The 23,143-nt window shown below is 47.2% G+C and overlaps 1 protein-coding gene and 1 long non-coding RNA gene across 2 annotated transcripts in view; one reads left to right on the top strand and one right to left on the bottom strand.

The window, feature by feature from the left end:
• Positions 1-390: 390 nt before the first annotated feature.
• On the bottom strand, positions 391-2,087 carry LOC115465189. Its single transcript, XR_003941349.1, has 4 exons — positions 1,534-2,087; positions 787-975; positions 629-685; positions 391-486 (listed from the first exon to the last, which is right to left on the bottom strand). It is a non-coding gene; the product is annotated as an uncharacterized LOC115465189 (long non-coding RNA).
• A 289-nt stretch (positions 2,088-2,376) lies between these two features.
• LOC115464788 (ATP-dependent RNA helicase DDX1-like) overlaps positions 2,377-23,143 on the top strand; it is a 56,434-nt gene continuing 35,667 nt past the window's right edge. Inside the window, exon 1 of the mRNA XM_030195149.1 lies at positions 2,377-2,519. Coding sequence (XP_030051009.1) covers positions 2,504-2,519 — 16 coding nt within the window. The 5' untranslated portion in view covers positions 2,377-2,503. The remainder of the gene's footprint in view (positions 2,520-23,143) is intronic.

Below are 23,143 nucleotides of genomic sequence, written 5' to 3'. Positions count from 1 at the left end.
ACAGTGATCTCCAGGCTCTGCTGCCCTATAACTGTGCTTAAAATCTATTTCTAAGGTGTACTAGGCTTTATTTTTTCACACATCCATGTTTAATAAAACCTATTTATGGGTCTTAAGTGCTGGAAGTTATGAATACTATAATTAAAGATTCTATTTTATTTGTTTGTTCATTATTTTATCACACTGCTTAAAACCTGGCTTTTTGAGTAATCATTATACTGTTAAACTTTCTAAATGGTTAACGGTCAGTTTTGGGCCTTCTCTGTATTTTTCAAACTGCACATATAGTTGAATATATTTTCTGCATTTGTACTGGATGGAATTAAAAAAGCAAAAAAAAAAAACAGGAACTGAAGCATCTATCCCAGACTGTAGTCATTCAGAATCCAGCACAAAACAATGTGCCAAATGTAAAAATAAAGTAGTGCTGTCCCTTCTCATATGATTTGTTGCAATAACACACAAGTGTTACCAGCTAGATACCTCCTGAAACAGAAAAAAGCATCAGATTAGTTTTGCTGTAATACAGAAATTGAAGAATGAAGTTATAATAAAAACAAATTGTACTGGCAGTGGACAAGTGAGTGTATATCAGCCTATGCTGAGAAATGCTCTAATGCTGACTTACTCATTCATCCTCTCCCTCGGTGTGATGGAGAATGAACTGCAGTGCACCTCCGTTTAGCTGTGAAAGGAGAACAGGAAACAGAAGTTCGAAGGTCAGCTTCGGAATCATTAATGTATTTGAGTCATCATCTGACAATCCCATACTACACTGCAGCTTACAATGTCATGTGATGTGACCACCCAAAATCTGCTACTTTCATCTCGATACCGGCCGTCTGGGTAAACTTGAAGTATAAGAGGCATGGGTGTGTTTCTGATGTATGGCCTTGATGCATGTCGGGGCAGAGTTGGCTCCTGAAGTGGCACCTCAGTCTGTCTCACCCGCAGCTCTACAGTGGTTTCAGGCCCCTAGGTTAAAACATAATAGTCAACCTTGCTGAATGTGTGATTCAGTTCAGTTTGAGCAAAAGTATACCAAAATGGCTTATGAGATCTGAAACAAAATTCTTGTTTTGTGTCAAGCAGATCATTTTGGATCTTAACAAATGCAGTGCTCTAAAAATTCTTAAAACCTGATGTTAGGAATAGATTTGAAGTAAGTAGGGAAAAGTCCTTTCTCTGTTGGATACAAATCATCAAACCTGTCTTCAATCATTATTACAAACAAAAGGTCTAATGAGGTTCGCAACAAATGGATAAAGGTGACATCTTTGTGTGAACAGTAAGAAAGAAAGAATAATAAATATACACAATTCAGAGTCCTTCAGAATCTAGTTTCAACAATTGGACAGGTGTCATTTTCCATGTTCTAATTTACTCAATGAAACACATAAAGTCAGATTAAAGTTTTGGCTGATCAGAATGAAGAAAATACGAGTCTTTATTAAAAATGATGATTATATTGTGCTTAAAAGGGGTCAGTTTTTTTAGATGTGGTACAGTAACCTCATGTGCAACAGAGCTTACCTCAGTTAAGATGGCCTCCCAGGCCCTCCCATTCTCGTCCCTGTAGCACCATTGATGGTGGAACCATAGGCGGGAAGGTAAACCTGCTCCATACCCCTCCATTGGTTGTTGCTCTGACATTATTCATTCAGGGACTGATTTTGGCTTATTGCACATGTGCAATAAATTATAAACTCTATTTCACCATCTGGAGGAAAGTGTCTGCAAGTGCAACCTACTACTGTGAATTTCTGTGTTGATGTACCACAGTATCATTAACTGTTGTTTTATGTTGTTGTGCAACCTTGAGAAGGCCAACAGGACATTTTGTGTTTTCAGTTTTCACATGTAATACTGATTTCTCAGTTATGCTAGTCTCAGTAGGTAGGACTATCTTATGCTTTTTCCTTACAAAATTGTTTATTTTAGCAGAAACCAACATCTGTTCTGTAACTACCTTTGTACTATATTCCCACTCCACTCTCAAGGAGTTATATCGCTCCAACAGCTGATGATTGGTTTATACTTATTAATCCTTTAATTTTCCAAACAAAGAATTTATCTGCAGAAATGACATCAAGATATCCTTACCCCCCCCCCCCCCCCCCTTTAATCTCTAAGCTATCAACCCCAATATACTTTTTCTTTATACATGAAGTCTGGACTGTTAGACTTCCAGTTTGAACTGCGAATGCAAAGGTATAGGGCTCGGGCGGCTCAGCAGTCTCCTAAGGTAAGTAATCATCTGAAAGCACGGCACTCACTGCCGTGCCAGCTTTGCCGTGCTATGAGTGGCTGAAGTAGTAGCAAACAGTGCGCATGCGTGGATGTACACACAAATATACACACACACAAACACTCTCTTCCCCCACCCCCTCCCCCCTTATGCCGGGGGCAGCAGAAGAGTGTCTTCCTCTCGTAGTTACATCCGGGGCACTACAGACGCGCGCTCCTTTGTTTCCGGTGAGGGGAACGCGAATAGTGGGTAGATATGGCGGCTTTCTCAGGTAAGAAAAGGCATGGCAGTCCGTTCTCCTGCCGCGAACTGGGTGTTAGTGAGGAGAAAAAAACCCAAATAACGTATTCCATTCCCCTTCCCTTGCTTGTGCTCTTCATCCGCCGGGCTACAGTGGTTGTTGAACACCAGGCCTTTTTCTCCTCTCCACTGTAAAGGTGGACTTGATGGCTCAAGCTTCAGTCCCCGTGTAGGGGGGGAGCGTTGCTGCGTCAGCGCCTCCGCTTTTGTAGCTGGCTGTGTTGCGAAGAACACAGTGGAACTTTTTTTTTGTTGCGCCCAACCGTAGTAGCCGAATTCGCCGTAGGGAATGAGTATTGCTCTTTCAGTATCTGATGTCAGCTGGTGACATCATTATGCGACAGCTGACCGCCGGTGCTGTAAGCTACAGAAAGCTCCTCCCGTCGGCTGGCTATGGGTACAATTTGGAGGCAGAGTCGTAGTGCTGTGATGTACAATTGTGACTTGTATCAGAAGTAAAATAACATTGTTTTCAGTAAAAATGTTTGTGCTTTGAGCCAGGAGTACAACAACCCTATTACTACTCATTGCACGCGTTATATGCAGGTACTTTTCTCTTTCCCTAGTGGTTTACAATCTAAGTCGTTTTTTTTGTACTTGGGGCAATGAAAGGTTTTAAGGGACTTGCCCAGGGTCACAAAGAGCTGCTGTACCGTTTGGGAAATTTAAGACATAGGTCCATAATAAAAACTAAACTTTGATATGTGTGAAATAAGGTCGATTATTTTTTTTTTATTATTGTTATAAAGGAAATATGAAAAAGTTGCTGGTGGTGAGTAAATTAATGTAATTGCTGTAAAAGAGGATACTACAGTTTCTAGAATGCAGTGGACTATAGGATCCAAGGCAGTATGGTTTCAGTAGTGGTAGGTCTTGTCAGAAGAATTTGGTCAGTTGCTTTGGATTACCAAAGTGTTGGATCAGGGGGGAGTGATAAATGGGTGTACAAGCAGGGGGATGCAGGCACGCTCCATGATGCCATTCTCACATTGGCTGTGTGCTTTAGCTCTCCCTACTGTCACTACTCTTCTCTTCCCCTCCCCTAATTTCTTCAGTCCTGCAGGGTGCATGTGTTTTCTTCTTTGCCACAGATAATCCTCAGAAGGAAACTGAAATTTAAAAAAAGCACCAAATAACAGCTGTGTTTGTGGACGAACTCTGCACAGACAGTCATTGGAGCCGACTCTGTGGGTGCTTGAGCCCCCCCTAATATTGAGAAAATTCCTTGTATCTGTCCAGGGAAGGGTTATTTCCATTGGGCTTAGCGCCCCCATTAATTTTGAAAAGTTGGCTCCTATGCAGACAGTGAATGCAATACCTCCTCCTCAAACCCTGACAGGCCCAGGTCTCTCAATACCAGAGGATTACACAAAACATGACAACTTTTCTCACTATGGAGCTGGAGGCAGTTCTCATTTCAGGCAGAGGTCAGTGTTGGCAGATCTCAGGCCCCCATAAATTTGGGACTGCAGCTTTATCCCTATTCCTCTTGAGTTTGGCAAGACAAAAGCAAAGAAAAAAAATCCCCTGATAGGGCTGATTAGTCACAGTTGCAGCAGGGAGAGATTCAAGAGTATGATGCTTCATACAGGTTAGGAGAATTGGTTCTTCTCAGACTGAAGAACGAACTTGGAAAAATCGAGCTGGGTCTTTCAGCAAAGCCCAGCATCTTGTTTCCAACAGTGGCCAATCCAGGTTACAAGTACCTGGCAAGATTCCAAAACAGTATAATACATTTTATGCTGCTTATCCTAGAAATACAAAAAGAAAAATGAATGGCTATGCTCTACCTCAAAATAATTGTAGCATACACAAATTGGAAAAGGAGAGCTGATTGGCTCAACAGCGATATCTTGAAAAAAGGGGCGTCTCATCCAGTCACAGCGACACTTGTATGCGTCTGGCTTTATTGAGCCTATGTGCTCGTGACGAAATGTAATCATCGACTGCCCCCAACCACCAGTGGTGCACTAGAATTATTTGCTGTGAAGTTCCTTATATTGAATTCTAAATATATATGCCTTGATATCGCATTATGATCATCACTCTTTTTTTATTGTGATTTTTTCTCACTAGTGCATTCACGGGGTTTAAAGTCTTTCCTTACAATACTAGTTATACTGTTGAAGTCAAAATAAAGCGGTATAAAAAAGGACAAGTATAAACTTATCTCAATTATCCTTGGAAGCTGTGGGTTCTTATGTTACCCCGTGAATGCACTAGTGAGAAAAAATCACAATAAAAAAAGAGTGATGATCATAATGCGATATCAAGGCATATATATTTAGAATTCAATATAAGGAACTTCACAGCAAATAATTCTAGTGCACCACTGGTGGTTGGGGGCAGTCGATGATTACATTTCGTCACGAGCACATAGGCTCAATAAAAGCCAGGCGCATACAAGTGTCGCTGTGACTGGATGAGACGCCCCTTTTTTCAAGATATCGCTGTTGAGCCAATCAGCTCTCCTTTTCCAATTTGTGTATCCTAGAAATAAGCAGTGTCTTTTCCCCATCCATTTTAATAATGGCTTATGGACTTTTAGGAAGCTATCCAAACCTCTTTTAAACCTCGCTAAGCTAACTGCTTTTAGTACATTCTTTGTGAACGAATTCTAGAGTTTAATTACACGCTGGGTGAAGAAATATTTTCTCTGATTTGTTTTAAATTTACTACTTTGTAGCTTCATTTCGTGGCCTCTAGTCATAGTATTTTTGGAAAGAGTAAACAAGCGATTCACGTTTACCCGTTCCACGCCACTCATTTATTTTATAAATCTCTATCATATCTCCCCTCAGCCGTCTTTTCTCCAAGCTGAAGAGCCCTAGCTGCTTTAGCCTTTCCTTATAGGGATGTTGTCCCATACTCTTTATCATTTTTGTCGCCCTTCTCTGTACCCTTTCTAATTCCACTATTTATTTTGAGATGTGGTGACCAGAATTGCACATAGTATTCAAGGGTAAAGCAGTACTAATGAGTGCAGACAAGTAGTAATATTCTATGTAAACGAGCAAGGAGGCTTAATCTTGCAAACTTCCATAACCTCAAAGCATTACGTGTTCATTCATGTGTTTCTACAGCCCTGGATAAGATACTCGGCTCTTTTTTTTGTTGTTACATTTGTACCCCGCGCTTTCCCACTCATGGCAGGCTCAATGTGGCTTACATGGGGCAATGGAGGGTTAAGTGACTTGCCCAGAGTCACAAGGAGCTGCCTGTGCTTGAAGTGGGAATCAAACTCAGTTCCTCAGTTCCCCAGGACCAAAGTCTACCACCCTAACCACTAGGCCACTCCACCACTCTTGATCTAGAGGCTCAAAGGATGTGCAGAGTTGCATAACTTCTCTTCCAGCTTGGGACTTCTCAGAGCTGAGCCATTCCCTCTTATGTAAGAAGTGAGGCATATTTTGTTGAATGTGTGTTCAGGTGAGAAATTGCCAATGTTAGGAGTTTAGTGCCAGCTAATGGTAATATTAGGGTGAGGTCACCACATGGGAGGTTCTGCCACACCCAGTTCCTTCAAAGCAGTTGGATTCATTGGACACTGTTGTTGGTGGTGGGGGGGGGGGGGGGGGGTGTAAATGTGAAGGCCTAGAATATGTGGGTCCAGTGCTGGTAATGCATAGTACTAAGAAAGCCATAATTACAGACAGTAAGGTGTGGAGACATTTTTTCCTTCTGTGTATTACAACAAAGACCATTTAGTAACCAGCACACAAGGATAAGCACCCCTTTCACCCCTCCATTTTTCATGTAAGGTAATTGAAAGGCAATGAGTCATCCAATTCACTGTTCTCAAAATGTGTGATTTAAAGAAGTCATTTGCAGATAAGCTGGGTGCTTGAGGTTTTCCCATCTGTTGAGAACTAATTGCCATGTGAAGGGATGAAGGGGATGGACACGGGGAGGAGGTGATAGGCAATCCTGGTAGGCCCAAAGCATTGGAGAAAAACATACTGTAAGAATAAGACCCTGACCTTTTGAACTGGGATAAGAAGTTTCTACTGAGCACGTGCTTAATTAAAAAGCAGGAAACTGAAATGTGGAGGAGTGGCCTAGTGGTTAGGAGTGGACTTTGGTCCTGGGGAACTGAGGAACTGAGTTCGATTCCCACTTCAGGCACAGGCAGCTCCTTGTGACTCTGGGCAAGTCACTTAACCCTTCATTGCCCCATGTAAGCCGCATTGAGCCTGCCATGAGTGGGAAAGCGCGGGGTACAAATGTAACAAAAATAAAAAATACAAATAAAATCTTTTAGGAAATGTATTTTTTTATATACTTCTTGCAGTTATGCCTAAAGATTATGCCAAATGATGTTATTCCTGAAGCAATTTTTGTGCCTTGGGCTAATGCAATCGGTATATAAGTTACCTGATCTGTAAGGCAAAGGAGAACACTGAAAGTCTCTCTGTCGGTCTCCGTTGATGGAGAAATATGTTTCCAAATTATCCTGCTTTTATTTGCTGCTACTAATTTCTTATTGTTCATAATCTTGGGTAAGAATAAACTTTACTAACGTGAGAAGATTCTTTTGTTTGTAGTTTTTTTTTTGTTACTTACCAGGTCGGTAGTTCCAAGAAATTCAGTTGGGGAATTTGTTTGTTTGAGGAGGGGCTGGGTCCTGGTTCTGAGACCCGCCAGGCTCAAACAACACGCCTGTCTCTTTCTGTCCCTGGTAGAGCGTGGGAATGGTGGCCATTTTACAAAATGCCACAGAGAGAAGGTGTCACAAAACGCCTATCCACTCTCCTGGGGTTACCCCACGGCCATTTTAGAGGGTCTATCCCCAGCACAACTCAGGTCCGCCTACACCTGCTGCTTGTCCTCTACACTAGCACCCTCCTCCCACCGATTGGGTCACAACAGTCTCTGGGCAAGTCTTCCACTCTCAAATTATCCCCAGTGATTTCTAGGTTACTGGAGCCACACTCCTAGTGGTCCAACAGTTCCCAGAAAGCACTCACAGACCCAACAGACAAACTACCAGGATTCTTTATCAGTCCAGACAAGCAGGGCAAACAAATGATTCCGTTTATTCTCATAAAAATATTGAATAGTGGACAGAGAAAGTTTAATCAGCAAACAATAACAGATAACTGAAATATGAATCAATTATAACACTAACTAAACATTTGTATACTTTCTGAAAAGTACCTGGGAAGATCAGGACATATAGCTGCTTACAAATGATCAAATGTAACTGTTTACACGGCCTTACCAAAGAGATCTGTCTCTCTCTCCTTCATGGCTAAGGCTGGATCAGAAGCCAGTACTCTCCAAATGAAAATGAGCTCCTGGGCCAATCGGAGCCCAGAACACGAAAATTTCAAACATATACTGCTTCTTTATTCCTGTTTGAGTACTAAAACTAAAGAAAATAAGATTAATTTCTCTGTAACACCTTTATAGCAAAGAAACACCACCTGCTGGCCAGATAGGAGAAATACAATTCAGGACATAATTAAGCCAGAAAAATATCTAATACATACAGGCTTAACACACTGTTCCTTCACAGAAGGCCACATGGTTGGCGGTTCCTGCGCTTTCCCCAAGGGAGGATTTGGGGCTTCAGCAGCATACAGTTTCTCTTTTCTCATTGGAGGAGATGTTCTCATCTGAGTTTGTTCTTCTGCTTCACCAGGCCTTTCTGCTGAAGCAGGACATGTCCATGAGTTGGTAGTTCATCATCTGCAACTCTTAGGATGGGCGATCAGTTTCAACAAGAGCACTTTGACACCTTCTCACTCCTTGGAGTATCTCTTAGTGATCTTTGACACTGACCAGAGGAAGCTGTTCTGCCGAAGTGCAGAGATGGAAGCCCTGGTAGCAGGTTCACCTGCACCTTCTTCAGAGCCAGCCTTAAGTATGGGATTATGTTCAGGTGTTGGGCTCCATGACAGCGGCAATGGAAACAATCCCTTAGTAACATATTTATCCACTTCAGAGGTTGCTTTTTTCCCCGATGGTTGCTGTTCTCCCAGGATTATAGTGTTCGCCTGCTGTTGTCCTTGGGAGGCCAGAAGCAGTTTGAGATGGTGGATGTTGGAGCACAACCTCAGCAAGGGTGTCCTGTTCCTGTGATGCATTGGGAGGTGGTTACAACGGATGCCAGCCTCTCTGGATGGTGTTGCATATCAGAGCTATGTAGCATAAGGTGGAGGTAAAGTGGTCAATCAATCTTCTGGAATTTGGGACAGTCTGGTTGGCCCTGCAGGTCTTCCCCTCTCCTTTTGTAGCTCAGATTCTGTCTCTTCTCTAGTTGGGAGTTCAGAAAGTGCCGGCATTGGTGGCTGGAGGCACCCCATTGACTTCCTCGCTCCTGAGGCAGCACGAGGAGCAAGGGTGGGCTGCTTTGGCTGTGGATTTCTTTGACTGGTGGGTCTTCAGCATCCCCACCTCCTAAGGTATGATATCTAATATGTGTGTGTGTTGGGGGGGGGAGGGTAGAGAGGAAATGCTCCTTCCCCTTCATCCCCTCCTTCATGGACTGCTTGCTGTGCCCCGCCTTTAATTGCAATTACAATCTTTAATCAAAATGCAGCCCTAATTGTAAGTGGTATATTTAAAAAAACACAAACTTGTAAGATTATTTGTTTTTGCTTTGTGCTTAAGATTGCTTGCTGAAAGGTGAATATCCTTCCCAGTTCCAGGTCTATGGTAGTTTGGAACCGGTTTTCTTTCTGGATCTGTCAGTTTGTGTATATTGAGGGAAAGATTAATGGTACACTATTCTGTCCCTGCTGCTACAAAAGATCCTAACAAAATAATGGTGTCACCAGCATGTTTTACTATAAGGTTGGTGTTGGCAGGTGATGTGTGTTATAGAACAAAGCACATTAGTATTGAGTGCAAAAAGTTCCATTTTGGTCTTGGACCATAAAACCTACCACATGCTTGCAGTGTTCCATCAGTGTTTGTTTTCAAATGCTGTTCTGCACTTTGTATGACTTTTCATCACTGATTTTCTTTCCAATTTACTCCAAATATACCAGCCTTGTTTGTGGAGTAATTTTGAAATTGTTGAACTGTCAATATTTTCACCAGTCTTAGTCAAAGACCATTGTATTTCTTTTAAAGTAATTTGAGGCCTCGGTGACTTCTATTAGCAAATTCCTTATTCTTGCTATTGACTTTGGAGGGATGGCCTGGTCAAGGTAGTGTCTTGGTGTGTCACTGTTTCCACTTTGCAGTGATGGACCTGACAGTGCCCCCATAGATATTCAGATAAGTATAAGTTGGCACATGATACCATAGGAAGCCAGGGGTTACAGATATATTCCAGCTGACAGCCGTAGAAGCCTGCCCACCTGCAAGACATCACTTGTCACTTGTTTTCCTAGTTAGCGTTTGTTTCTTTTTTTTTTTCTCATTAGGTCTCCACCATCATGGGTAGTTGAGCATGAACTATCATCCAGGCCACCCCCACCTCTTACCATCAAGATCTTTAGTTATCTAAACAGGTACCAAAACTGACAAGACTATAACCTCATCTTCCATATCATCAAGCTGATCAATCCATAGACTGGTGGGTTGTGTCCATCTACCAGCAGGTGGAGATAGAGAGCAAACTTTTGCCTCCCTATATGTGGTCATGTGCTGCCGGAAACTCCTCAGTATGTTCTCTATCTCAGCAGGTGGTGGTCACACACAGCAGCAGCTCTGGCTAGGCCTCCAAGCCTAATTTTTAGGTTTTGTTGAGTGCCTGGGGTTGAGGGTTCTTTTGAGCAAGTGCAAACCTGGTGGTGCCAGGTCCCTCCTTTTCTCCCCCCTCCCGCTGGCTCCGTTAAAAAAAAAAAATTTTGAACGTCCTTAAAGGCGTTTATTTCGACGTTTATTTAAACGTTTATTGCAGCTACTCACTGGGACACCAGGTCGTTGCAGCTCGGAGCGGACAGCAGGTAATTTTTACCTTTTTATAGCGGGCAGGGGGTTCCCCGATTTATCTCCACGTGGCATATGGCGTCGGAGGGCGAGGGCGTAAAGAGTCGCTCCCCGGATCGCTTGGGCGCTTCTAGAGGGGATGCGGGGGTCTTAAAGTCTGATTCGCCCTTGTTGGGTGACAGTTTCGTGGCCGATGAATGTCCCGGTCCTTCCTCCGGCGTGGCGATTTTTCCCGCCATAAACGCCCATCCCCCGCTTCTCGCCTCCGCCATCTTGGCCGGCCACGCGGCTCGGACGGCTTCTTCTTGGGCCGCCCTTGAGGCTGGAGACATTAATGCCATAAACGCCCTTAATTTGGGCGACGGCACAAAAGCGGCTAAAGTTAAGCGCCGTTCTTCCCGCGCGGCTCCTTCGCGGAGTGTCGCGCCGGACGCCATTTTGGATGCGCAGCATGTCTCTCCCCCGCTCTTGCGAGCGCCGGTTGAGGGTGCGTCTAGGGCTGTTGCCCAGGCTGCGGAAGTACACAGTCTGGGGGGTTTCTCCCCCGAGTTTGTTTTGCTGCTGCATCAGGCCTTCCTTATGCAAAACGCTGCCCCTGCTCCCTCGTCTGGTAAAGAGGTTGAGGTTCCCAGAGGTAAACGCCCTCGGGTTGATTCCCAGGCCTTGGAGGACTTTGTCTCCTCCGATGTAGATGAGGGCAGCGTATCTGAGGTCTCCCAACGGTCCTTTTCGGATTCCTTGGAGGAGACGGATCCCCGCTCGGATGGAGCGGATGACCCCTCTGCAGCGCGGCTTTTTAGCTCAGAGGATTTGTCCAACCTGTTGGTACAGGCCATGGACACTTTGAAGATTTCCTCTCCGGAGGACGTCTCTCCCTCAGCCCCTGTTGGCTCTGCCATTATGCTGGGGACGAAGCGCCCGCCTAGAACCTTCCACGTGCATGATGCCATGCACACCTTAATTGCGGCTCAATGGGATGTCCCGGAAGCGAGCCTTAAAGTGGCTAGGGCTATGTCCCGCCTCTATCCTTTGACTGAAAGTGAACGTGAGGCCTATCTGTGGCCTACCGTGGATTCTTTAATCACTGCGGTGACTAAGAAAACGGCGTTGCCGGTGGAAGGTGGCACGGCCCTAAAGGACGCCCAAGACAGAAGATTGGAGGCGGCCTTAAGGTCGTCCTTTGAGGCAGCTGTTTTAAGTTTGCAGGCCTCAATTTGCGGCTCCTATGTGGCCAGGGCGTGCCTGACTATGGTGCAGCGGGCTTTCCCCTCGGATCTTTCTTTGAGGGCTGATTGGCCGGCCCTGGAATCGGGCTTAGCCTATTTGGCAGACTTGCTGTATGATGTCTTGAGGGCCTCAGCGAAAGGCATGGCTCAGACAATCTCTGCGCGGCGGTGGCTTTGGCTGAAACATTGGTCTGCTGACCACGCCTCTAAATCCCGCCTGGCTAGATTGCCTTTTAAAGGCAAGCTGCTCTTTGGGGTCGAGCTGGACAAAATCGTGACCGATCTCGGCACGTCTAAGGGCAAGAAGTTACCAGAGGTCAGGGCTCGGGCTAGTACTCGCCCTGGTACCTCCAGAGGACGGTTTCAGGAAACCCGTCGGTACCGCCCGGGCAGGTCGGGCTCCTCTGCCCCCTCTTCCTTCAAGAGGAACCTCTCCCCCAAGCAGCATTCCTTTCGCAGAGACCGCCGTCTCGGAGGTGCTCCCTCCGGTCCTCCCCCAGGGTCTCGTACCCAATGACGGGGCCTGGGTCCACGCCCCAGTGCAGATTGGAGGACGGCTGTCCTCGTTTATGGGCGAGTGGACCACAATAACTTCAGACGCTTGGGCGCTGGAAGTCATCAGAGACGGCTACAAGCTAGAGTTCTGCCGACCCTTAAAAGACGGGTTTGTACTCTCTTCCTGCAAGGCTCCGGTCAAAGCTGTGGTAGTGCAGCAGACCTTGAACAATCTGATCCGCCTGGGGGCGGTCGTTCCGGTGCCAGAAAATCAGCTTGGCAAGGGATGTTACTCCTTTTTCTTTGTGATTCCAAAGAAAGGAGGTTCTGTACGGCCTATCCTCGACCTCAATGGGGTCAATTGGGCCTTGAAAGTTCGGCACTTTCGCATGGAGACCCTCCGCTCTGTTATAGCGGCAGTGAAGGCAGGAGAGTTCCTGGCATCCTTGGACATCAGGGAAGCGTACTTGCATATTCCCATCTGGCCTCCTCATCAACGCTTTCTGCAGTAATGGGCCGACACTTCCAGTTCAGAGCCCTCCCATTCGGGTTGGCTACTGCTCCGCGGACCTTCTCCAAAGTAATGGTGGTCTTCGCGGCCTTCCTGAGGAAGGAAGGAGTTCAAGTCCATCCTTATCTGGACGACTGGTTGATCCAAGCCCCCTCTTATGCAGAGTGCGGCAAAGCTGTGAACCGGGTGGTTGCTCTTTTGAGCTCCCTGGGGTGGATCATCAACTGGGAGTAAAGCCAGCTGCGCCCGACTCAGTCCCTGGAGTATCTGGGAGTTCGATTCGACACCCAAGTGGGCAGAGTGTTCCTGCCAGACAATCGGATTGTCAAGTTTCAGGCTCAGGTGGACTAGTTCCTAGTAGCCTCTCCTATTCGGGCTTGGGACTACGTGCAGCTGTTGGGCTCTGTGACGGCCACGATGGAAGTAGTGCCCTGGGCAGGGCTCATATGAGACCACTACAACAATCTCTGCTGCTGCGCTGGACTCCGATGTCGGAGGATTATGCTGTGCGCCTTCCCTTGGACCCAGCAGTGCGCAAGGCGCTGAGCTGGTGGACGCAGACAGACAAGTTGTCTGCAGGAATGCCTCTGGTGACCCCGGAGTGGATTGTCGTCACGACAGACGCCTCTTTGATGGGCTGGGGAGCCCACTGCTTGGGAAGGACAGCGCAGGGGCTCTGGTCTCCTGCAGAGGCAAGTGGTCTATCAACCTCCTGGAACTCAGAGCCATTCGGTTGGTGTTGTTGGAGTTCATCCCGGTACTGGTGTTGAAGCCTGTACGGGTCCTGTCGGACAATGCCACGGCTGTGGCCTATGTCAACCGCCAGGGAGGTACCAAGAGCGCCCCTCTAGCCAAGGAGGCCATGAATCTATGCCAGTGGGCGGAAGCGAACCTGGAACAGCTGTCAGCGGCCCACATTGCCGGAGTCATGAATGTCAAGGCGGACTTTCTCAGTCGCCATACCTTGGAGCCCGGAGAGTGGCAGCTATCTGCTCAGGCGTTCTTGGGCATCACGAAGCGCTGGGGCCAGCCGAGCCTAGATCTGATGGCGTCATCGGCCGATTGCCAAGTGCCGCGCTTTTTCAGCAGAGGACGGGACCCTCGATCCCTGGGAGTAGATGCTCTTCTCCAACGGTGGCCGACACAAGAGCTTCTCTATGTGTTCTGGCCCTTGTTGGGCAGGGTGCTAGACCGGGTGGCAAAGCATCCCGGCAGGGTAATCCTGGTGGGTCCGGATTGGCCCAGACGTCCCTGGTATGCGGACTTGATCAGGCTCTCAGTCGGCGATCCTCTGCGGCTGCCAGTGGAGCAGGGCCTGTTACATCAGGGTCCCGTGGTGATGGAGGATCCCTCCCCCTTTGGTCTTATGGCCTGGCTATTGAGCGGCAGCGTCTGAGAAAGAAGGACTTCTCAGACAAGGTCATCGCCACTATGCTGAGAGCGAGGAAGCGCTCTACTTCTACTGCTTAAGCCAGGGTTTGGCGTATCTTTGCAGCGTGGTGTGAAGCAGGCTCACTTTCTCCCTTCACTGCTCCAATTTCTTCAGTGTTGGCGTTCCTGCAAGAAGGTCTGGACAAAGGCCTGTCGCTCAGTTCCCTGAAAGTTCAGGTAGCGGCTCTGGCTTGCTTCAGGGGCCGCCTGAAGGGTGCTTCCCTGGCTTCGCAGCCAGATGTGGTGCGCTTTCTCAAGGGAGTTAATCACCTGCACCCTCCTCTGCACTCAGTGGTGCCTGCGTGGAATCTCAACCTGGTGCTAAGAGCATTGCAGAAGCCGCCTTTTGAACCCTTGTCGAGGGCATCTCTGAAAGACCTGACGTTGAAAGCAGTCTTTTTGGTGGCTACCTCTTCAGCCAGAAGAGTTTCCGAGCTCCAGGCACTCTCATGTCGAGAGCTTTTTCTGCAGTTCACTGAGGCAGGAGTGACTATTCGCACAGTGCCTTCCTTCCTGCCCAAGATTGTTTTTCGCTTCCATGTGATTCAGCAGCTCTGTCTCCCTTCCTTTCGTAGGGAGGTCTACCCAGAGGAATACTCTGCTCTCAATTTCTGGATGTGAGACGAGTCATCATCAGATACTTGGAAGTGACCAATGATTTCCGGAAATCGGATCATCTGTTTGTCCTGTTTACAGGTCCTCGTAAGGGTCTGCAGGATTCTAAGCCTACAGTGGCAAGATGGGCAAGGAAGCCATTGCAGCGGCTTGGGTGGCCGCGGGGAAGGCCCATACCTTTGCCAGGCATTACCGCTTGACTGTGGCTGCTCGGGCGGAGGCCCGGTTTGGAGCTTCAGTGTTGCGGTCAGGGATTTCTATGTCCCGCCCTGGGTGAGTACTGCTTCGGTACATCCCACCAGTCTATGGATTGATCAGCTTGAGGATATGGAAGGTAAAATTATGTATCATATCTGATAATTTTCTTTCCATTAATCATAGCTGATCAATCCATAGCCCCTCCCAGATATCTGTACTGTTTTATTCTGGTTGAATTTTAGGTTCAAGTTTAGCCTTCAGTTACTTCAGGAGGACTTCGTGTTCAAGTTCTTCTTTCACTTGGATTCTTCAAGAGTTGAGACGAGTTTGTGTTACAGTGAGCTGCTGCATTCCTCTCCCCTCCGTTTTACGGGGCTGGATTGAGATTTAAATTCTGCCGGCACTCCCTCCCGCTTCGTGCGGCTGTAGGGCAGCTTTGTACCCCTCCCGCTTCGGCGGTGTTAGGGTCAGTCAGCTCCTCCTGTGGTTGCGGTTGCAGGATAAGCCAGATCCCCCCGCATCGGCGGGTGTGGTGTCCCTCCCCCGCTCTGCGGGGATGAGCTGGACGGATTCCCCTCCCCCACTTGTGTGGGGATGAGCTGGGTTAATTCCCCTCCCCCGTTTCGGCGGTGGTGAGCTGGGCAGAGTGTCCCTTCGTGGGTGTAATTCTCTAAGTGCTGAGTCCTGCGGATGGAGCTTTGATATCGACATACTGAGGAGTTTCCGGCAGCACATGACCACATATAGGGAGGCAAAAGTTTGCTCTCTATCTCCACCTGCTGGTAGATGGACACAACCCACCAGTCTATGGATTGATCAGCTATGATTAATGGAAAGAAAATTATCAGGTATGGTACATAATTTTACCATCTGGTCTCCTAGGAAACCATGGCCTTATTGAGTAGTACCGTTAGCTACCATCAACCTGTGGAGTAGAAGAGTAGCCTAATGACTAGTGCAGTGGGTTAACCTGGGGAACTGGGTTCAATCCTTACTGTGGATCCTTGTGACCCTGAGCAAGTTACTTAACTCTCCATTGCTCCAGGTACAAAACTTAAATTGTGAGCCCACTAGGGACAGAGAAAATACCTACAGATATATATTAAAACCACTGTGCTTGTATAATAGAAAGGTAGTATATCACATTTATGATTCTTTACCCCCCCCCCTTTTTTTTTTAAACTCTAGCAGCAAACCAGTTGTGTTTGGGGAAGAGTTGTAGCCTGCATGTGCCAACTCAGCTACTTTATGGCCTGCTGTGTTCCTAGGTTGTGTTTCTTTCTGCACCCCATGTACTTCAGATACCTGTGTAGTAATGCTAAATAGTACTTGTGACTTAATGATGTTGTACATGGGTAATGTGGGTTTGGGGCCATCCATAATTGCATTTACATTTTCTTTTTCTGTCTCTTGATCTATATCTATAGAAACAAATATATATATTCACCCCCCCCCCCACCCCTTAAAGGGATGATATCTACTATAATAAAACGCAGCCTCAACGTTCTGAGGACACTGACGTCGCTGAAGTCACTCACACACCGGTTCGTGGTTTCATGGTGGTGAAGCCACACAACATCTTCATGCCCTGCCCTCGCGTCACACGTGATGACGTCGAGGGCGCAACACGAAAACAACGCTAATAAACGCACGGTTTCCCTACTCCTCCCCTTCCAAAAAATCCCAGCCGCCCAGGACGTCCACATCAACCCGGCCCCTTTCCCCACATAGCCCCGCCCCTTAGAAGTTACCGCCCCGCCCACGGTACCACACACACCCTCAGCAACATCCCTCCCCCCTGTCACCTCCCCTCCCCTTCCCTTACGCCTGTCTCCCTGGTGGTCTAGAGGTACCTGTTCGGTGGGGGCAGGAAAGAAAGAGCCCCCTCTTTCCTGCCTGTAGCATCCTTGCTACATCGTGTGGGAGTCCGGCTCTCGGCGTTTCAAAATGGCCGCCGAGAGTTCAAGCTGCATCGTGCGTCTCCGACATGTCTGAGAAACTCAAGCGATGTGCGGTTTGTCAGTGCTGGGGGGTTAATGCCTCCGGCGCCTGTAAGTTTTGCTCGGCGCTGGAGGGTGCTTCGAGCCCTGCCCTGCCTGCGGTCTCTGCATCTTCTTTGGTAGTTTTTCTGCGTCACCGTCCTGGTCGGCTACAGGTGGTTCGGAGGTATCAGCAGCGCCCCCGGAGCCTGCTACGAAATTGGTGCGAACGGTGGCCATTTTGAATTTTGCTCCAACGTCTCCTGCGGGTGATATTTCTGTTTCTCGTCATATTACAAATTTAGGGGCTGCTGATGCAGGAGCACTGGTGCAGTCTGGGACAGCTCAGCCAGGGGGTTTTCCTCCTGAGTTTGTCCTCCACCTGGTCCGGGTGGACCAAGCTGGGAAGTACACTCCCCAGGCGATTAGCCAACACCTTCATCCACTTTGCATTTTGAGGATGCTCCTCCAGTTTCAGACGTCCGTAAGATTGATGTGTTGATTAAAGGTTCCAGGTCTTCTGGTAAAACTTTTCCCTATGCATCAGAACATTTGGGATGTTATTAATGCGCAATGGGAAGTTCCAGATGCTGCTTTTCGTCCATCCAGATCTATGGATCGTCTTTATCCAGTTCCGGAGGCAGAGCGCTTCTTAGGGTTCCGGTGGTTGATGCGGTTACTAAGCGTAACACTGTTCCCGTGGACGGGGGAACGGCTGTTCGTGATGTTCAGAACAGGCGGTTGGATTCTCTGCTCAAGAATAGTTTTGATGTTTCTTCTTTGGCAGTACAGGTGGCCATTTATGGTTCTTTGGTGGCTAGAGCCTGTTTTCGTTGGGCGGAGAGAGTCCTGGATAGGTCTACAGATGATCTTCAAGCTGTCGATGTAGAAGTGGCCAAGATTGAGACGGGTTCTGCTTTTCTAGCTGATGCTCTCTATGATCTTCTACGAGCATCTTCTAAGTCCTTGGCCTTGGGTGTCGAGGCTCGCCGATCTCTTTGGTTGAGAGACTGGTCGGCGGATGCGGCTTTCAAGTCTAAGTTAAGTAAATTCCCTTTTAAAGGTTCTTTTTTGTTTGGAGAAGAATTGGATAAGCTGGTTCATTCCTTAGGAGATTCTAAAGTTCCTCGTCTCCCAGAAGATAGGCCTCGTCTGTCCAGTCAGGGCACGTTATTTGGTCGTGGTAGAATGAGAGGTTTCCGAAGCTTTCAGGCTGTTCGGGGCATTCAGCCTCAGAGATCTCGTTTTTTCAGCAGGACTCAGTTTTTTCGGGGTTCCTTCAGAGGAGCGGGTCTCTCTGGCGCAGGTTTTCGATCCCAATCGCGTTTTTCCCAATGAAGGTGCGAGGGCCTCTCCTCAGGTCCCTGTAGGAGCTCGACTTTCTCAGTTCTATCAGAGGTGGGCCCAAATCACATCAGATCAGTGGGTATTGGAAGTTATTCGAGAAGGATATGCCTTAGAGTTCGCCAGGCTTCTTTCAGAAGCCTTTCTGGAGCCTCCCTGCCGCTCTCATCAAAAGGCGGGGGCGGTTTGGGACACTCTGCAGAGGCTTATAGATCTTCGAGCTATTTCTCCGCCCTCTTTCCGAGCACAAGCAGGGCCGATATTCCATGTACTTTGTGGTTCCCAAGAAGGAAGGGTCTTTTCGTCCAATTCTAGACCTCAAAGCTGTCAACCGTGCCCTCCGAGTCACAAGTTTTCGTATGGAGACCCTTCAGTCGGTCATAATGGCAGTTCGCAAAGGGGAATATTTAACAGCTTTAGATCTGACAGAGGCTTATTTTACATATTCCTATTCGTTCGGCTCATCACCGGTTCTTGCGATTCTAGGAGGACATTGCCAGTTTCGCGCTTTGCCTTTCGGCCTCGCGACAGCATCGCACACATTTACTAAAGTTATGGTCGTGGTGGCAGCGGCACTCAGGAAAGAGGGGATCCTCGTTCATCCATACTTAGACGACTGGTTGATCAGAGCAAAGTCTTATCAGGAGAGTTGTCATGTCACAGACCGCGTGGTGGCATTTTTGCAGTCCCTAGGTTGGGTGGTGAATGTAGCCAAGAGTCTTCTGGTTCCTTCCCAGTCTCTGGAGTATTTGGGAGTCACCTTTGACACGGCGTGGGGGAGAGTTTTTCTTCCGCAGGGCAGGATTCTAAAGCTCCGGTCTCAGATACTGAATTTGATGCATCAGAAAGTGCTTTATGCTCGGGATTATCTTCAGGTTCTAGGCTCCATGGCAGCCACGATAGAGGTAGTTCCCTGGGCCAGGGCTCATATGAGGTTGCTTCAGTGGTTGCTTCTGTCCCAGTGGTCTGCTCAAACGGATTCTCTTCTGATGAAGTTGTCTCTGCGAAACCGGGAATGCATCTCTCTATTTTGGTGGCTATGGATGAAGAATGTCATGGTAGGAATGCCTTTGGAGTCTCCTCGGTGGATACCATTAACGACAGATGCCAGTCTCCGTGGCTGGGGAAATCATTGCCTAGACAAGGTGGGCCCAGGGTCTCTGGTCTCCGCTGGAAGCAGCTCAATCAATCAACTTCTTGGAGACCAGGGCGATTCAGTTAGCTCTGCAGCACTTCACACATCTCCTGGAGGGCAAAGCTGTGCGAGTTCTCTTGGCAGTGGCCTACATCAACCGCCAAGGAGGAACGAGATGCTGTCTCATGTCGCGAGGTGGCGAGTCTCATGGCGTGGGCGGAGAGTCACCTCACGGCCGTATCAGCTTCGCATGTAGCAGGAGTAGAAAACGTTCAAGCAGTTTCCTCAGTTGTCACACTCTCGATCCAGGCGAATGGGCTCTCAGCGATCGGGCATTTCAGTTGATAGTGCAGTGATGGGGCCCTCCAGTTCTAGATCTTTTCGCCTCCAGTCTCAACTCCAAAGTTCCTCGTTTCTTCAGTCGCCGAAGAGATGCAAGAACGGCAGGGGTAGATGCTCTCGCAGCAGTGGCCCTCCGATCTTCTTTACGCGTTTCCTCCATGGCCACTGTTAGGCTGTCTCCTACAAAGGATCGAGCAGCACGGGGGGCCGGTAATTTTAGTGGCTCCAGACTGGCCTCGGCGTCCTTGGTACGCTGATCTGCAACGTCTGACGGTGGCCTCTTCTCTTTGTCTGCCGGTGCACAAGGCCTTGCTGGTACAAGGGCCAATTTCACATCCAGACCCGGCTCGATTTTTGTCTTACGGCTTGGCTCTTGAACAAACCCGTTTAGCTAAGAGGGGTTTTTCAGCTTCAGTGATTTCCACCATACTTCGGTCTCGTCGTCGCTCCACCTCTCTAAGCTATATTCGCATCTGGAGAATCTTTGAGGCTTGGTGTGCAGATGCTGGGATTGCTCCTTTTCGGGCTTCCATAGCTCAGATGTTAGATTTTCTACAGCGAGGTAGTGCAGACGGCAGCTCTTTCCTGTTTCAGAGGTCGGATTCGGGGTAAGGCTTTGGCTAGTCTTCCCGATGTCGTCCGTTTTTTGAAGGGGGTTAGCCTTTGTCCACCGGTCAGACCGGTCTTTCCATCTTGGGACCTTAATCTGGTTCTTTCCACTCTTAACGAGGCCTCCTTTTGAGCCATTACAAACATGTTCTCTGAAGGATTTGACGCTTTAGTGTTTTGCTGGCTATTGCGTCAGCTAGGAGGGTCTCGGAGTTACAAGCTTTTTCCTGTAGATCTCTGTTTCTAGAATTTTCTAAGGAGCGAGTAGTCCTTCATCCGGTTCCTTCCTTTTTGCCTAAGGTACTCTCTCGTTTTCATCTGTCCCTGTCGGTTTTCCTTCCTGTTTTTGGATCGGCCTTAGGGACGCAGGAGCAGAGGCGGTTGCATACTCTGGATCTTAAGAGAGTGCTTAAACGATACCTCGCAGTTACTGAGGACTTTCGTCGAATGGATCGTCTTTTTCTTCTGTTTGGTGGCCACCATAAGGGCTTGACAGCTTCTAAGCCCACGTTGTCTAGGTGGATCAAAGAAATGATAGCATCGGCCTACCTCTTGGCGGGCAAAACAGTCCCGGAGGCTGTTAAAGCTCATTCTACTAGAAGGCAAGCAGCGTCGTGGGCTGAGTGTTCCTTCGTGCCTCCAGCGGAGATTTGTAAGGCGGCGACTTGGTCCTCTCTTCATTCTTTTTCTAAACATTACAGACTTGATGTTCAGTGTCGACAGGAGGTGGTTTTTGCTTCGTGAGTACTCACAGCGGGTTTGCTGGGGTCCCTCCCGTAGGACTACTGCTTTGTTACATCCCATCAGTCCAATCCTGGGCCGGTCCGGAGGGATACTAAGGAAGGAGAAATTAGATCTTACCTGCTAATTTGCTTTCCTTTAATCCCTCCGGACCGGCCCAGGTCCCTCCCGTGTCTTATTTTTCTGTCTACATTCAAAGTTTCTATATTCAATTGTTCCTTGGTTGGCAGAGCTGTTTTACGAGTTATCACATAGATAAATACATAAGCTGTTTTGTTGCAGCTTATCAGTTAATGTTATGTATCATTATGTAATCATATACATCACTATTTACATACTTTGTCTATGTATGGCATAAGTATATAGAAAGGCCATACCGCTGCTCTGGTGAGAGATGCCGGTGAGCCGTCGTTAAGCATGTTTATCTGAGTGCTTCCTGGCTGCTGAACTTCCTCGGGGCACAGAGGGTAGCAATTTTTTCTACTTTTTTCTGCTTTGTTATTCAAATACTGAGGCTAGGGTCACATGACCAGGGCTCCTATTGGCTCTCTAGAGGCAGAGTTTTTTCTCAGGCTCCACCTGCTGGAAGGCGAGCACAACCCATCAGTCCAATCCTGGGCCATTCCGGAGGGATTAAAGGAAAGCAAATTAGCAGGTAACATCTAATTTCTCCTTTTGAATAACTTTTTATCAGAGTTGTTTGATGGATTCACATTTGGCACGTTTTGCTTCAGGTTTGCAATTTATAACATGGCTATATTCATACAGGTGTTTTCAAATCAGACCATTTGCTGTAATTGGAAATAAGTTGTCATTTCATTTATTAGGGGGCTTGTTAAGGTAGTTTTTGGAAATTAAAGTAATTTGTTTTTTTTTGTTTTTTTTTTTTACATTTGTACCCCGCACTTTCCCACTCATGGCAGGCTCAATGCGGCGGGCAATGGAGGGTTAAGTGACTTGCCCAGAGTCACAAGGAGCTGCCTGTGTCGGGAATCGAACTCAGTTCCTCAGTTCCCCAGGACCAAAGTCCATCACCCTAACCACTAGGCCACTCCTCCTACAGTCATAGGAGACTCTTTGGTTTCTTAATTTTTTTTGAAGTTTAATTGTTATTTCACATTAAATGGATAGAGTGTTGTGCAATTCGGTGAAACAAACTCCTACTTCAGTGCAAGCTGAGGTGTAGTTTTAAAACAGGAGAATGAAAATGTGCTAGGGTGTAGAGACTTTTACAAGGCACAGTATATTCCTGGTTGCCACAAGGGGTTCTTTCCACCTTCCAAACCATACTCTTGGCTATAAGTAGTTGCTGCCCACAGTTTGATATAAGTATTGGGTCCCAGTGATGTCTTGTACCCTCACCAGCCACTGGCACTTGGCATATGCTATATCTGCAGCAGGCAAAGCAGCAAAGCCCCTTGCAATCCAAAAACAGCTCGTACCCATACTAGCACACATTGTACCATAGCTACTTACCTCCATTACTGCAGGAAGGAATTAGCAGCAATCCTGACTGTGACTCTGAACTTCAGGCACAAGAACAACACATTGGTGGCTCTTCCCAAATGGCTTCAGCTTGTGGACAACAGTAGACACAGTGCTAGTCCACAGAGTATGGCTTTCAGGGATAACAGAAGACTTAAGCAGTTTAGCGCCTTTATTTGTGCAGCTTTCTCTTTCCAGAGAATGAGGCCTTTTGCACTACATGTCTTAGGCCCTTACAAGAAATTAGGCATACACAGACCTCAACAGTCCAAGTTTACTATGTTGCTTTACGCCTAATATTCTCTGTACATAAAACAGATAGAATTGCTCCTTACTTTATTAGGATTCATTGGTTGACTGTTGAGGCAAGGATATTTTTTAAGATGGGTTGTTTATTATGGAAGATTACATTTGGGCAAGTTTCATTATACATGATCAGTCTTGTACATTATACATTAATGAACCATCTATATAATTTCCAGAAATTGTCATTATTTTATTTCCCGAGTCTTAAAGGCATTACCTAAACAAAAGCTTTTTAATTGTCTGTTTGCTTTTTCAAGCTGCAAAATTCTGGCAATTGTTACTAGATAATCTTAG

This window comes from Microcaecilia unicolor, chromosome 3, assembly GCF_901765095.1.
Source record: "Microcaecilia unicolor chromosome 3, aMicUni1.1, whole genome shotgun sequence".
Lineage (NCBI taxonomy): Eukaryota > Metazoa > Chordata > Amphibia > Gymnophiona > Siphonopidae > Microcaecilia > Microcaecilia unicolor.
Note: the sequence above shows the minus strand (reverse complement) of the source record. Positions and strands in the feature narration are given on the sequence as shown.